At 41.8% G+C, this 14839-nt stretch overlaps 1 protein-coding gene across 6 annotated transcripts in view; it reads left to right on the plus strand.

The window, feature by feature from the left end:
- MOB2 (MOB kinase activator 2) overlaps positions 1-13525 on the plus strand; it is a 113860-nt gene extending 100335 nt beyond the window's left edge. For all 6 annotated transcript variants that reach the window (XM_064657584.1, XM_064657582.1, XM_064657581.1 and 3 more), the window contains exons 2-5: positions 2221-2381; positions 3531-3624; positions 10498-10622; positions 12203-13525. In XM_064657584.1, the coding sequence (XP_064513654.1) occupies positions 2221-2381; positions 3531-3624; positions 10498-10622; positions 12203-12513 (691 nt within the window). In that variant the 3' untranslated portion in view covers positions 12514-13525. The remainder of the gene's footprint in view (positions 1-2220; positions 2382-3530; positions 3625-10497; positions 10623-12202) is intronic.
- Positions 13526-14839: the final 1314 nt, after the last annotated feature.

The raw sequence follows: 14839 nt of genomic DNA on the forward strand, positions 1-14839 counted from the left end.
ATCCAAACTACTTCTCACTGATAACTTTTTTCCCTGAGTGTGGTTAATGTGGTTTGTCAAACCAGTCTCTGAAGTTGAAGGTATTTTCTGCATGACTGTTACTGGAGCTATAATTTTCTTTAAAATGAAATTATCCTTGAATGCCTGAATCCCATCCCCCCAAACCAAACCCGAAAACCACTAAATGTAGCAAATGCAAGTGTTTGAAGATGGGAATAGTTAGCTGACAATCAGGAGCTGTTATCTAACTGAGCATCCCTTCTGTGTTAAGAGCTTTGTGCTGAGGAACAACTGACTTCACATGTCTTAAAATATCCCTTTGTAGAGCAGTTGTGAGAATTAGTCCAGGTTGCTTCACTCAATAAATATAAGTGACAAATCTTGCAGGCTCCACTTGAATTGGAATGCACTACTGTGGAAAAAGGAGATGTGCAGGAGGAGTTGAGCACTGAATTTCTCTTCACCAATACTGGATTTAGTTTATTTTCATCCTGAATTTGTGTTCTTTAAAAAGATGTTTTATGCCATAGGCATCTTTTCTCTAACCATGAAACCCATGTTTGTCATTAACATAGGGAAAGAAAGTGTGACCATCTGTTCCCTGACAGAGACCTGCGGTGCTTTCTGAACATCTGTGTAAATGTATCGTGACGGTGTAACTGTATATTGTGCTGCTGTCACCAAGCTTTCCTTAGTTTTTCCTTGATGATGGCCTTTCCAAAATCCAGAAGTCCCTCTACTCTTAATTTACTGGTTGGAGACAAGTATGTCAAGACTCAATACAAGTTCAAGACAGTAAACAGTGGCAGTGCTGGTGATCCAAGTTATGGCACTGCTTTCCCGTGAAAGGCACATCTCAGTCTCTCCCTTCTGTGGTGTGGATGATGTGGACAATGGGTTTAATTAACAGATCAGATCAGCAAAAGTCAAGCCTGCGTGTACCTCAGACAGGAACACACAGTTGGAAGATTATTTAAAGTGTGTTAAGACCCAGAATGTGAGGTTGGTTTCCTTTGGATAGGATCTAGATGAGTTTTGACAGCAAACTTAATGCAGTTGTCTCCAAAGGTGGGCTTGTCTTGGCTTTACCAGTCCTTAAAAAACACTTGAACCGAAAAAGCCTGATGTTAACCATGTCCTGGCATCTCCTCCTTGTATTCACGTGATAGTGCACAGCCAGTATTGCCTTACACTTGTCCCTCACCATTAAATACATCTTCTGTCTCTGCTTAGGGATTTTTTAACTGTAGAAACACATGGGTGTTTGACCACATAGCCTAGAAGACCAGAGTGCTTGACCCACTGTTCTTCCTCTGAGGTCCTGCTGGTCCAGGACTGAGGTCCAGGTCCATTCTTTGGTCCAGGAATGTGGGTTGGGTTGAGAGTCTAGCTCGAAGATGTTAAAAACAGAGTGAGAGAAGACTCCAGTTATTACAGCAAACACTTTACAAATGGGAGATGAAAAATCTCAATATGCCCTGGAGATAAATGCATTTTATGGAATTATTGTTTGTCTACTTTTATAAATCCAAATGGAAGGTCATTTCATAATGCATTGGATTTTAAAGGATTTTCAGAAAAACACGAACTTGGTTCTTTCTGTCTCAGGTCTCCCAGGAGTTGAGAAAACAGGTGTTTTTGTGGTTATCACTGCTTCTAGCTGAAGTCACAGATGCTCACTTCAAGAAGGCTTCTGGTATCTCAGAGAACATAGGGCTGGAGAGCAAGGAATGCTGTAGCTTTGAATGAGCTGCACCAGGTTTTCCAGCTGAGAGCTATCTTGCTTTTGCTGTCTCTCAGACTCCTGTTTTGCAGGTGACTGCTAACTGTAGGGCACAGCAGGTTGGTAGTCACGTTAGAGTAGCTCCTTCAGAACAGTAGTTCTGCTGTCTGTGCACAGGCATAAAGAGAGGCTGTCGCTCTCCCAGTGGTTTGCAACCTAAACTGGCAAAAGGGCAATGGAGAATGGAGCAGCTCAGTCTCAAGTTTCTTGACGCCTTTAAAACTTTCACTGTACTTGAAAAAAGGGTCTGAGCTCAAATACACTTTTAAAGAAATTATCTCTTATTTTGATTTGAAAAAGAAAGAGCTAAGGGGAGGGAATGCAGGAGGAATGGTGTAAAAACAAATACAAGAGTTTGGATAACTGCTGCTTTCAGGTTTCTGTAGCTGTTCAACAGTAAAGGTAACCTTGCTGCTCTCTTTTTTAATCTTTTGCAGGAAGTCCAAGGGAAAGCCAAATGGTAAAAAGCCAGCACCAGAAGAGAAGAAACTTTACCTAGAGCCAGAATACACAAAATCCAGAATTACTGACTTCGAATTTAAGGAGCTAGTGATGTTACCACGAGAAATAGACCTCAACGAGTGGCTTGCCAGCAACAGTGAGTATTGCATTCATACAGCTCTGAGCTTGCTGTCTATGCTCGAGAAGGCATTCATTCACCCTTTTTACTGTTTTCAGTGCTTAGAGAGACTCTCAATGACTATTTATGGTTACTGTGTAATGCATGTCATTATACCCTGAATAGTAATTAAGTTGTCTCAGGTACAACGCAGCTGTGCTCAGCAGCATGGAAGCCTTGATCGTTTCCTCTTTCCACCTCCCTCACTGTGGCACTGAGGGCATTAAAGTTTTGGATGTTCTTTGGATGCTAAACTGGCTGCTTCTGCATGTTTCTAACTCAAGCTACTGGCCTTCCAGAAGCATTGTAAACATGGTAGTTTCTAAACACTTGTACGTAAAGCAAGTCTTTTGGTTGGATTTCTCCCCACTCCTTTCAAGCTTTGGTGGAACTACTGTGGATTTAAACAGTAGACAGGCTGAAACTTAGACACACGACTGACTACTGTGACTGAACGCTGTATCTGTGCATCTCAGTCCTGATTTACTGTACTTCCCAGTGCTTCCCCTGCCAGTCCTCACCTGCAGCTATGGCCCACTCTTGTTTATGTTTTCAACAGTAGGTGGTAGTAGCAAGAAACTACTTTAAACTGCATGTTAGGAAAGTTGACAGAGACTCGTTAAGAAAAAGTGAGGTGCCCCGTGAGAAGTACTAAGATGTTAAATTATCTCAGGAGATTTTTAAGAAGTAAATGTGTACTAGTTTTCATGCTGGTTCTTTTTACAAGGGGATGTATTGTGAGAACTATTAATGCTTTTTCTAGCCACTATATACTGAGTCTGACTTCAAAAGAACATAGCAATTTGTTTGCCTTCAGCTTGTAGTAGAGTATTCTACTGTAAAGGTGAGGCCGATGACAGAGACACTTTCCAGTCTTACTGCTTTGTGAGTAATGAGAGCTGATGCATCATGGTGCTTTCATCTTAAATACAAACAAGACCTTTCATTCTATATACCTCTTTGTTTTGCAGTTCATCATTAGGCTCATTTAGCTAAATCATGTTTGAATTCATATGCAAGCTCAAGACTGAGGTCACTTCACTTGCTCTATTTAAATAATTGTCTGAAGGATAACCAGTGTTTGAAAGTATTTTACTTCTGAATTTATTTCCTTTGTTTATTTTTCAGCAACAACTTTCTTTCATCACATCAACTTACAGTATAGTACAATCTCAGAATTCTGTACAGGAGAGTCATGTCAGACCATGGCAGTGTGCAATACGTAAGTCAATATTTACAATTACAAGGTTTCCATGTCTTCAGAGTTGCCTGGGGGAGGATATTGGTATTGAATGGCATTGGGCAAGTGTCTTACAGCAGGTCTGTACTTGGTGAGAATGTGTCAGCTGTGCATCGTCTTCTCTCCCCTCAGCAGTGAAGTGCGATGGAAATTTGTTTTTGTGGAGGACTAGAAGGATGAGAATCTTTGAGTGCTCTGAGCTGGTTTTATAAGGTCAGATCAGAGAGGCAAATTACCATGTGTGTGCTTGAGGGAGAGGGGAACAAGGATGTTAAGGAAACTTCCAGGTCCACCCATCCAGGAGCCGCTCTGGCAGTCATACTTAACACCACCTGAGCAGGAGCTGAGGCCCCTTCGCAGCTACACACCGCACACTCACACTGTCAGACCAGGTTTCCTTACCGGCTCGACCCCAGGTTTCTCATAGCAGAGTCTGAGACGTCCTGATCCTTAAAACAATTAAATCTTGGTGCAGTAGCTAAATAACAAAATAACAGCCCGAGTTGCTGCCTCTGAGAAGGGACCCGGAACAAAGGAAACCCTGGGTTTTTATACCCTCACAGTCTATGCACGATAAAATCTGGAGTTTTTAGCAGAGTCATCAGCTCCTGCTGTGTCTCTGAGTGTCCAGTCCCCTGGCTGGGCCACAGGTCCCCGTGCCCTTTATTATGCAAAGAGTCGGCAATTCACAGCCCCTTGCCTGGGGCTCCCACCACCCAGAGCTCAATCTGCAGCTGCACCCCGAGCTACCTGCACTGAATGTATTCCTCAACAAGGGCAAGGCAGAACTATATGTACTGGTAACAGTGCTGGGATTCCATAGGAGGCCGGGGAGGATAAGCGAATTGTGAAAACCTCAGAGGGTGCTTTTGATAGCTGGAATGCTGACAGAGCACCAGACTGCTGACAGATAATCTCTAGCCTGACTGTAAGCCACCGTCTTTCTGCCCGAGCCCCTGGGCACAGAGAACACAAGTGGCAGCTTTGCAAAGAGTAAGGAAAACGTTTTGCGTTGGCACTTTTCCACCTGTAGAATTTAGCAGACTTTTTTAACGTTGACTAGCTATCTGTTATGAAAGAAAGCTTTATAGTTTTACTGTATAATGTGAATATAAGAAAAAGTTAGCATGAACTCCTGCTCTTGATGAGCACAGTCCAACATGATGGAATATGAGATCCAGTCGAGTATGAATAAGCCTGTTGTGTTGTGGGTTTTTTTTCCTCCAACACGTGTTGATAGTCCTTTTCTTTCCTCCTCTTGCATTTCCTGGGGTTAATTTAATTGAGATGGATTTTAAAGCAGAAGACTGAGCAGTTAATGTTATAGTACATCAATCAAATATCTCAGGGAATGTAGGCAACAGAACCAGAACTCTATATTGTATCTCTGACAATCATTACATAGTTCTTAGAAAGAAATCCTTGCTTAATTCACTGGGCTATCTTGTACACTTGAAATTAATATCAGAGGCTTTCTTTGAGAGCACTCTGAAGAATGAAAAGTGTACTGTGGATATTTTTTGTATGTAAAAGTTGGAACGATAACTGTCAGTAGAGAATTAAAGGCCATGCTAGGGACTTTGAAAGCAAGCTGGAACAGAAAGTAATAAATCTCTGCTGGACCCAGATTTTATCAAAAGGAGACAGAATGTCTCTAAATAAGAAATGGTGATCAGTAAGATGAGTGTTTTGTTAACTCTTGCTCCCAAGCTTTCTCATGTTTAAATTCCTGTTGTAGCACTGGCTGTTCAAAGGACTGAATTTAACTGTTTATCCACTTGGCTCGTGGGAAATAGTGGTTAAAAGGAGGTGGCGATAGGGAACCTACATTAGTTTCGCTCCATTCTGCTCTTAAACGGTTCTCTGTAAGCAGTTTGTGCTGCAGAATAAAGAGAGGAAGTGCCTGTAGGCGGCTCCAGCTGTAGTCTGTATTTTTAATGGTGAGGAATGGTAGCAGAATGTTCCTGTCCTTTGTTTTGGAAAACTGAAAAATTGTGGGAATAACAGGAAGCATGTCTACATTTGGGCAAAGCACTTGAAACGGTTTGTGTGTAGCTAAATCATAACAATTTCAGTATCTTCCTGTGCTCGGGGCAGGTGGCTGATTCATGTTTGCAAACTGTAGGCTGCATATTGGTTTATTCTCTCAGGTGTGTGGGTCTATGAAAAAAACCACCAAGGTGAGATCACCAAGCTACACACCTCAGTACAGTTCAGCTTTGAGGACCCTGTTCATAATTGTGTTCTCCAAATCCTCATCTTTATGTTCTGCCTTTCCTAGCTCTTCCCTTTTGGAAGAGCTTTGCCTAAATGGAACACGGAGAACTGCCTCACAGATGCTCAGTTGTTCATATCCAGTTATGAGTATGACAGTGCTTTCCCACCCCTTTCTTTTTTTTTAATTAAAAATCTTAACCTAATGCAGTAAGGTAAGGATGTGCTTGTTCTGTTGTAGAAACACGAGTCGCTCTGGTTCATTGTGCCTCTGACCTGTCTTCAGTATGTAAAGAGTGCCACCTAAACGTCAGTGTCTGTTACTGGTTAACCCAATGGACACTCCAGACTTAAACCTTCTGTGGCCATGATCTGTTTGTTCAGGTCCCTTGGAATAAAATGGCATCTAGCTATGTAAGATGGCCACAGAATTACAGTACCTTGGAATAAGGGTGCAGTTTGCCATGTTTTTCCTGTGCTGAGTTTGTAGGTAGTTCTGTATGAAGGTCTGCATTCTGTTCCACTTTTATGTTTTCCCTGTCCAGTTCCTGAAGACGTGTTTTGGATCACACCATTCTGGTCACACTTAAGGAAGGCTTTTGTATTTAAGGTTGAGAAGTAACTATTGAGAACAGGTTGGTTGTCAAGTTACTTTACATTCAAATGCACTGCAAATACCCAGTCCTACATTTAAAGTATTTGCTGGCACTAGAAAGACTGGTTGCAGCTAAATATTTGAGGTAAGGATTTAATATCTCAGAGAAGCTCAAGCCAACTGACAAACTGCAGACAGATGCAGCTTTCAGCCCTCTGTCAGATATGTGAGATAGCACAGCCATCTGCACACAGTGAGGAGGAGAATTTCTGCTTACGGTCACTAAGAGACATCTGACCAAAACTTAGTCTCAGTATAGAACAGATGGAAGCCTTTACTGGCAAGGTGGGATAATGCCAAGAGAAACACCACAGTGCCCAGTTATCCTCAAAATTTGATGAGGTTGGCATGAATGTAACTTTGGGAATTACTTAATTTTGCTTATTAATATGATTATCACTTGTAAAGCAGGTACTGTATTTTTAACACAGTATTTACTATTTAGATTTATTATGCTTTATAGCTTATTATTACACAAAGCAGCTTTTAAGCACCATGAGCTGTAAACTGGTTTTGTAGCTGACACTGGGGCAAAACTTGTTCAGGTGCTGCAGTGAGTGTACCAAACTAAGAGCCAATATAAGTGCTGTTCATAAGGCCAAGACTACAAAACTCCTGAGGCATCAAGGATGGATGCAAACTTCTAGCAGCCCTCCTTTCAAGGTGTCGCTTTGGTCCACTGAAATCCCTTAATTGATAACTTTTTTTTTCTAATCTTAGTCTCCTCTCTCATCGCTACCTTGCCCTTAGTATCTCTGCATATGGAGGGTAGTTCCTTTTAGAAATCTTAAACTTCAAGTTTTGTCTTATATTTAAATTTCCCCAGCTGTATGGTTTTACATGATGGCTCCTTTCTCTTTTCCCCCATCCAAAATGTTCTTTAGCCCCTATCAAACCATCAAAGCTGTTCCAGCTGCTGACAAGCACTGTATTCCTGCCCTCGGCTTTCTACATAGCCCTTTTTTTTGGTATTTCTACCAGGACTGTCTCTTCTTCCTTTCCAGGCAACCTAATCTCCATAGTATTTGCTTTTCCCTCCTTCCAGAAGCTTTTCTTCTTATATACCAATGTAACCTCTATTCTGCCTTGGTTTCTATGTTATCAACACAAGCACAGAATGTTTTAGAGGAAAAGGGATAAAATACATACATATATTAAGATGCAGCATTGTTAATTCATATGTGTTATACTTTATTATTTGCATCATAGGCTTTTCTCTGTTAAACCCATAGTCATTTTCCCCTGGAATTTAGAACGGAGCTGCAAATTCCTTGTGCTCTCCATACTGGGGAAGTTTAAATCTGCCAGAAATTATATGGGAAATAAAATAATCAAAATCTGCATCATGTGAGCACTTCTTGAAAAAAGTGCCTTTAAGTCTCATCCTCTTGTCCTTTCTGCTTCCCATCCATTCCCTAATATGGGACTGTGCTGTCACAGTGCCAGTATTGGAATGCAATTAGGCTTCTGTGCCCAGTTGAGCCCTTCCTCGGCCCCCGCCTGCTTCCTATCTTGTTAATGGAGATAACTCCAGCGTACCAGGTGCGAGATGTTCAGGGCATGTCAGGGGCTCCTCTCTTCCCCTAAGACCTGTGAAGTCTGTTCACAGCACCAGAAACATGAGGAAGACACATGATTCTAGTCAACAGGACAATCCTTGTAGTTATCTCCTTAGTTTTAATGATTCTTCTTTTAAATTCCTATTTTGCATAATCAGCCTAATTTTCAAGGAAAGGCAAAAAGGATATTCAGTGGGATGTTAGAGCAGATTTATTCACTTATATTTTCATGTAAGTGAACTTGTACAGTTGCCAAACTGTTTCTTTTGACTAAGATCCAATTATCAAGACTCATTTTTGTGCCTAAGGGTAACTCTAAACTGTGCTTTCTGTCTTGCAGTTGAGGGTTTCTGCAGTGTGAGAGAATTGCTGAGGTACAGACAGTCCAGCCTGCTTCTGCTCTTGGCAACAAGCACCGTCTTAAGACCCAAAATAAGGCTGAGTTGCCTAGGACTGTCTCACTTCAACTTATTGCAAGACTAGACAAATGAGGTGGCTTGTGTGTTGGTGCACTACATTGTGTAATTCCTTATATGTGGATTGTACAAAGGAAGTAAGCAGTGATGAAAAACAAACACAGTCTATGCCTAAGGGCTCAAATGCCAGTTTTGATGCCTGACATAGCTCTAAAAGGAGCTTTTGACTCCTGCTGTTTTCACCCACTTTCTCACCTTTTTATCCAATTTTGCAGTCAATCCTTGCTCTTTCTAGTAAATGACAGTGACCAAGCACCACATAGTGAAAATGAGCTGAAAGAAAAATTCTAAAACTTAAGTGTCTGCAGGAGCAGTTTTCAGTTGCTTTTCCTCTCTTAACTTGAACTATCTACTTATTTCTGCAGCTTCCTCTTATTTTAATATGGCTTTTGGCATGAACAGCATTATTAGTTTCTTCACCTCACCACCCTCAGGTCCCTAAAGAATCTTTTAGGGCAATGAAAACACATTCTAAATGAAAACTTTTTAGTTGCCATTAACATTTTTCTTTAGTTGCCTCAGGACAGTTCTGCTGGTCAGTACACATAAAACTTCACTTCCCAGGTGGGACATATTGCAGCCTAGTCCTGTTAGGCCTAAGGTGGCTAAACGTCACACTGAAGTAATATTTTGTCTAGGGCTATAAAGAGCCTTATTCAGTGATTTGTGTGAGAAATGTTAGATCACAGATCATTAGCCAGCAGCAGCAGAGCTGAAGCTGAACAGACAGGCAAAAAGTAGTGCCCTGGCTTTATAGGCTCATGTTGGGTGTGATGTCTTTCTAGCCAAGTTCTTTCTCATGCTCAAACCACTTCCATTCTTGCTTGCAGTCAGCAAACTCCAGTAATGTTGTGTTCTGAGAAGACCAATGCAATGGATTTCTTATCAGCCCTATAATGATACAGGACTGTTCTGGAGCTTAGGCTGTTTGAAGAAAGAGTTCATAAACTGGGACTCAAGACACATCTAGTGTGACATAGGCAAGAAAATACCAATTAAAAAGTGTTTTGCTAAATTCCTTATCTGTAAAACATTTCTCACTGTCTGCCTAATCCAGTGGATATCTGCTCCTGGTAACAGTAGGAGGTACTTTAATTAACTATGACTTTATAAAAAAGGGAACAAACCTTCAGTTATTTTATAGCCTTCAGATTCTCCATCAGGTGAGGGATGGCTGCAGTTAATCAAGATGATTATGGCTAACTGATTGAATTATGGTTGCTTTTGAAAGTCCAGGCAATATGCTAATGTCTCCTGTAATATCCAACAGGAATATTCACTGGTGACAGAATCAAATGTATATTCATGTGTTTGGTGTAACTGTAAGGAAAGGAGCAGAGTTCAAGGGCATGCTCTTAGGGATGTGCAGAAGGGTCCTGAAAACTTTCCCCAAATTGGATCTTGGAACAGGAATTGAAGCACTTAAAATCGCTGCTGGTCCTTGGGAGCACCAGGTTGGAAAAGCCGGTGTTTTGGAGCCACCATCTGACCGTTTAATAATACTGCACTGCAAGACTAATTTATGTTCTGTGATGTTAAGCATCAGAAGTTCACCAGTTTATCACTGTGCAATGTTCTTGCCCTTTTAAAAATAGTTATATAATGCTTTCCTGTACAGTTATACTGGCTGTATCTAAACCCTCAGCCTGTCATGGATAGTGAATTATTGCTGCCTCAGCAAAGCTCCTCTCCTTGGAGACTTGTCAGCAGACTTTCTGTGCTTGGTACTGCCACCTGCACTCTGGCCTAAACCCATAGGGAGAAACAAAATTTGCCAACAGAAATTCAAGGTCTTTGATCTAGAAAAGAAGTGAATCTGTTCTGCAGCAGCTGTGATGTGTTTTGGTAATGTTGCAGCTGTTGTTTTATGTTATTTAGACACTGACCTCTTAGAGGAGTGGAGCTGAGGAGCCAGAGTGTGATGCGGTAACACTGTCCATTCTCTCCGCAGACAGTACTACTGGTATGATGAGCGGGGAAAGAAGATCAAGTGCACTGCTCCTCAGTACGTTGACTTCGTCATGAGTTCGGTGCAGAAACTAGTGACAGATGAGGACGTCTTTCCAACAAAATACGGTATGTCTGCTTCCTGGGGCTCTCTGTGGAGGCCGTAAGGAAAGCGAAAGTTGGCTTTCAGCATATGTATTACAACGAGACGGCTTTCTCACTTGTTTGTTTGATGATTTTGTTGTTGTTTTCTTTGTGTGTTTCTTTTGGTTTCTTTAAGGGAGATTTTAAGTTTGGTTCATTCTTGCAGTAAAAAAAGACTTGTGCTGCTGGTGCATGAACTGGGGTGAAAGTCTCACACCTGTCTCCTTGGCTTCTCTTTCATCATCAGTACATCTTTCCCTTCAAGCATGTTGAGATCATCTAGCCTGTGTTCAGAGAGGATAAAATTCTGAAAACAGTCAGCAGGTGTGTGTTCAATACAGCCTACTGACAGCAGACTAGAACTCTGTTTCCATTAGAGCCTCAATACATTAAGGGGGAAATAAATTGGATTGCCAGGAATGCGGCTTGCCTTCTTTGCTGAAGGTTCTAAGGCCTTGTCTCTCAGAGAGTTTGCAGTCTCTTTTCCCTTACAAAGATTAAATAACAATGTGATTTTTAAGAGCTGAAAAGCAATAGGAAAGTAATTTTAACTCAAATTTGTATCCGATCAAGATTGCTACATGCACTGCCTTTGTTTAAGGGGAAGAAAATAGAAACCTGAAGTTATTTTTGGTTGGCCTAATCAGGACTAAAAGCAGCTGGCTTCTTGAGCCACTTCAACAGGTAATTGGGAAACTAAGACATTACAATATAGAAAATACTAAGCTAGCAGCCTTTGCTTACAAGCAGCCTGATCTGGAAAAAGGCAGTATCTAGTGAGACTGTGCCTAGTAAGCCAGCTGCAGTTGTCTTCTGTTTTTTTTAATATTCCCAAGGTCAGCGAGGGCACTTCATGCAAGTGATTGTCTGTGAGGTCAAGGGGCACTTTAGACCAGTAATAGACTTTGCACTGTGCATCACAGGATGGCAGGTGTTGCTTTTTTGTTTGCCTCAGTTTCACTTTCAGTGTTACTAAAGTAGTTACCATGCAGGTCCAGTACTCCAGCACTTGCTCTAGGCAAGCACAGTTTCAGCTGCCTAGATAGAGATGCCTGATAGAAGGCACCCAGTATTTCCTTCCATTTCTTTCCCATTCAATAGAGTTTCAGCAATGAAATGAGGGAAGTCGTTATGTAAAATTAGCCAAACAGCTGCACACTACCAAGGCCCGTGTACCTTGGCTTCCATTTCAGGATCTGTGAATTGGTTTCCTGGAGAAAAATTTGCTACTCCTGGACAAACTAGATAAGGACCTAGAAGAATCATTATTTTTACAGCCAGTAACAAAAAATGTAGTGGTTTTAGAGAAAAATTATACTTGCTTCGTGATCTTTGAACCCTTAGGGTTTAAAATTTAACTTCAAATGAAAATGCTTAATACCTCCGTAGATTCTTCCCCTGAATTCCTGTAAAGAAAGATGATAGGATGATAGAGGACCCTCTAGTTGTCTGCTGTATATGGTGGGCTAGTTGCTGTTACCCACAGGTCAGCCCACCCAAATGCTGCTGAGGAGCTGATGGTAAGCAGCTGGTGCTATCATGGTGTTTCTCCATCTTCCTTTCAGGCAAGGAATTCCCAAACTCATTCGAGTCCCTAGTGAAGAAGATCTGCAAGTACCTGTTCCATGTGCTGGCCCATATCTACTCCTCACACTTTAAGGAGACTTTGGCACTGGAGCTGCACGGACATTTAAACACACTCTACACACACTTTATCCTATTCATCAGGGAGTTCAACCTCGTGGACCCTAAAGAGACCACCATCATGGATGACCTCACAGAGGTCCTCTGCAGCAGCAGCGGGAGCAGCAGTAATGGGAGCGGCAATGGGAGCAGCAACAGCGCAGGAGCACAGAACCATGTGAAAGAGAGATGAGCCCTCCTACAGGATCAAAACTAACATTAAAAACAATATTATCTATTCTGTGTGTATGTGTATGTATATGTTCAGATATACATACAGACATATACAGCGATGAAAGCTGAAAGCAATGATGCTGCCACCACAGGACGCGCAGTCGTACAGGACTGTACGGAGCTTTGGGTTAATGCGCCAACTGGCGAGAAGTTGCACCAATTTTATTTTATTTTCTCTCCACTCCTCCTTTTACCTATTCAGATGGAAGATGAGTGCTGTTTTTAGAGAAGAGCCAAGCTTGAGAGTGGGGCCACTCTTGAATTTTTTGGTTGGGTTTTTTTTTTTGTTTGGTTGGTTGGTTGGTTTTTTGTTTTTCTTTCTTTGGTCTTGAGTGCAAGCCCTTTGGTCTTTCTAGGCTGGTGGTCCTGCCATTTAAAAATATCTATTATACTATAAGAAATAACTTTTACTTGGAAGTGGCTTAAAATGCAGGTTTGTTTGGGGTTTTTTTTGGGGGGTGGGGGTGGTTTCTTGGTTTGGTTTTACATAGACTGCCTCTTTACCCTGCCAAAAGCTCCCCCATTGAGTGCATCTTGCCCTTTGTTAGCTTGGAATGGGAAGAAACTCCTGGCTTGACTAGAGTAGCAACTAGGGGCTTGCTACGTGTTGACAGCGGGCATAATTCTCCAGTTGGCCCATCTACGTGGTCAGAACGTGCAAGAGGATCCACAAGCCTTTCTGCTTATTGCTCCTACAGTATATATACTCTTTCTTCTGCTCCCCTGCCTCTTTTTTTCCCAGGCACACCTCTACAGGTAACAGGAGTAAGATCACTGCAGTCCAAAACCCATGTGCCAGAGCCACCACCTTTTGCTTTCCATTGAACAGAGGCCCGGGGAGGGGGGGGAGAAGGGTGCATTGAGTCAGTCACCGCCTGTGCTAGAAAGATGGCTGTTGGCATAAAATTATATTGTTGGCTTATTTTAGTTCATCTGTTCTATAATAATAAAAGCGAATCTATCAGCCACAAGCTTTGTTTTTGTTTTTGCAGCGTCAAAACTCAGCAGACTCCACCCCTGCAGCCTCCCTCTCACCACTGAATGCTGTTGGCTCTGCTCTCAGCCAGCTTTATAAATAATGGGTTGTCTTCCACCCTGTAATCTTACATTTATAATCAATTCCTTGCTGTTTCCGTTAGCCGTGGGAACCACCTCCCCAGATAATCTGAAGACAAACAACACTTGGAGAGAAACAAGTTTCCTGTTAGTACATATATCCATTCTGCAAGTGCTGTGGGTTCCTGCATATCTTAGAGCAAATACTGTATCACAGCATCTCTGGATACGGTATTATATTGGTATTGTAGCTGGACAGTGATACCACTCTCTTTCCTTCACATTTCCACTGAATTCTTGCAGTCAGCACTGGGAAAAAGCCAAATGTTGTTCAAATTGTTCCTCTATCAAATCTGTGGCAGCCTCTGAGAACTGTTTGTTACTGGTTTTGGTCATTATCCTGGGATATATGTAGGATTATTATAACTGACCTGGCATGAATCCTAGAAGGTTTTCCTGAGTGAGGTCTGTAGCTGTAGTAAAAGTCAGTAGAGAGAAGGAAAGGAGAACAAGTGCAAAGAAAAAAGTGAAAGAAAAGCACAACCAAGGGGTGAAATTTAAAAAAAAAAAAAAAAAAAAAGAGGCAGGAGCAGAAAAGGAAGAATAAAAAAAAAGCATAATCAAGAAAAGAGCTTGTGAAATGTGCAAGAGCAACAACACATAACAAATGTGCAAGTGAGAAAAAGAGCAATAAGTCATAAAAGTGAGCAAAAGGGCACAGGAGAAGGAAATAGAGGAGGGAAGAGAGGGAGTGAAAACCTCAAACTTTGTGATCTCAGGCTTGTCCTGTGTTTTTTGTCTCTGGATTGTGGGTAGCTTGCAAATGTGCCAAAATCCCGCTGACCTGCTCGGCTGGGTGCTGCTAACACAGGCTGCTCAAGAGCACTCCTTCCCCACCATGTCCTCCTGCTACAGCCTCCATATCCAGACAAATATTTCCATTCAGTTTCCATTCATGCTGAGGTGAGCCTTTAAATTAAAATTCCCTACACCACTGTCTGAAGGGAAAACCAGAGGTCAGCAGCAGCAGTCAGAGCAGTGCCATTTGTAAGGCCCCTCTGCTACTTGCCCTGAGAGCACACAGTAGCATTCAAGGTAAGAAACCAATAGCAAGAACAGCAACTCGAACCCAAGTAATATCTGGTAATTTATGATCTACCTGTAAAAATGCATTTGCAGTTGTCTTGTCTTAAAAACCATTTAGAAGTGATATGCATTCAAGAAAGGCT

The sequence above is a fragment of the Pseudopipra pipra genome, chromosome 6 (assembly GCF_036250125.1).
Source record: "Pseudopipra pipra isolate bDixPip1 chromosome 6, bDixPip1.hap1, whole genome shotgun sequence".
Taxonomy (NCBI): domain Eukaryota; kingdom Metazoa; phylum Chordata; class Aves; order Passeriformes; family Pipridae; genus Pseudopipra; species Pseudopipra pipra.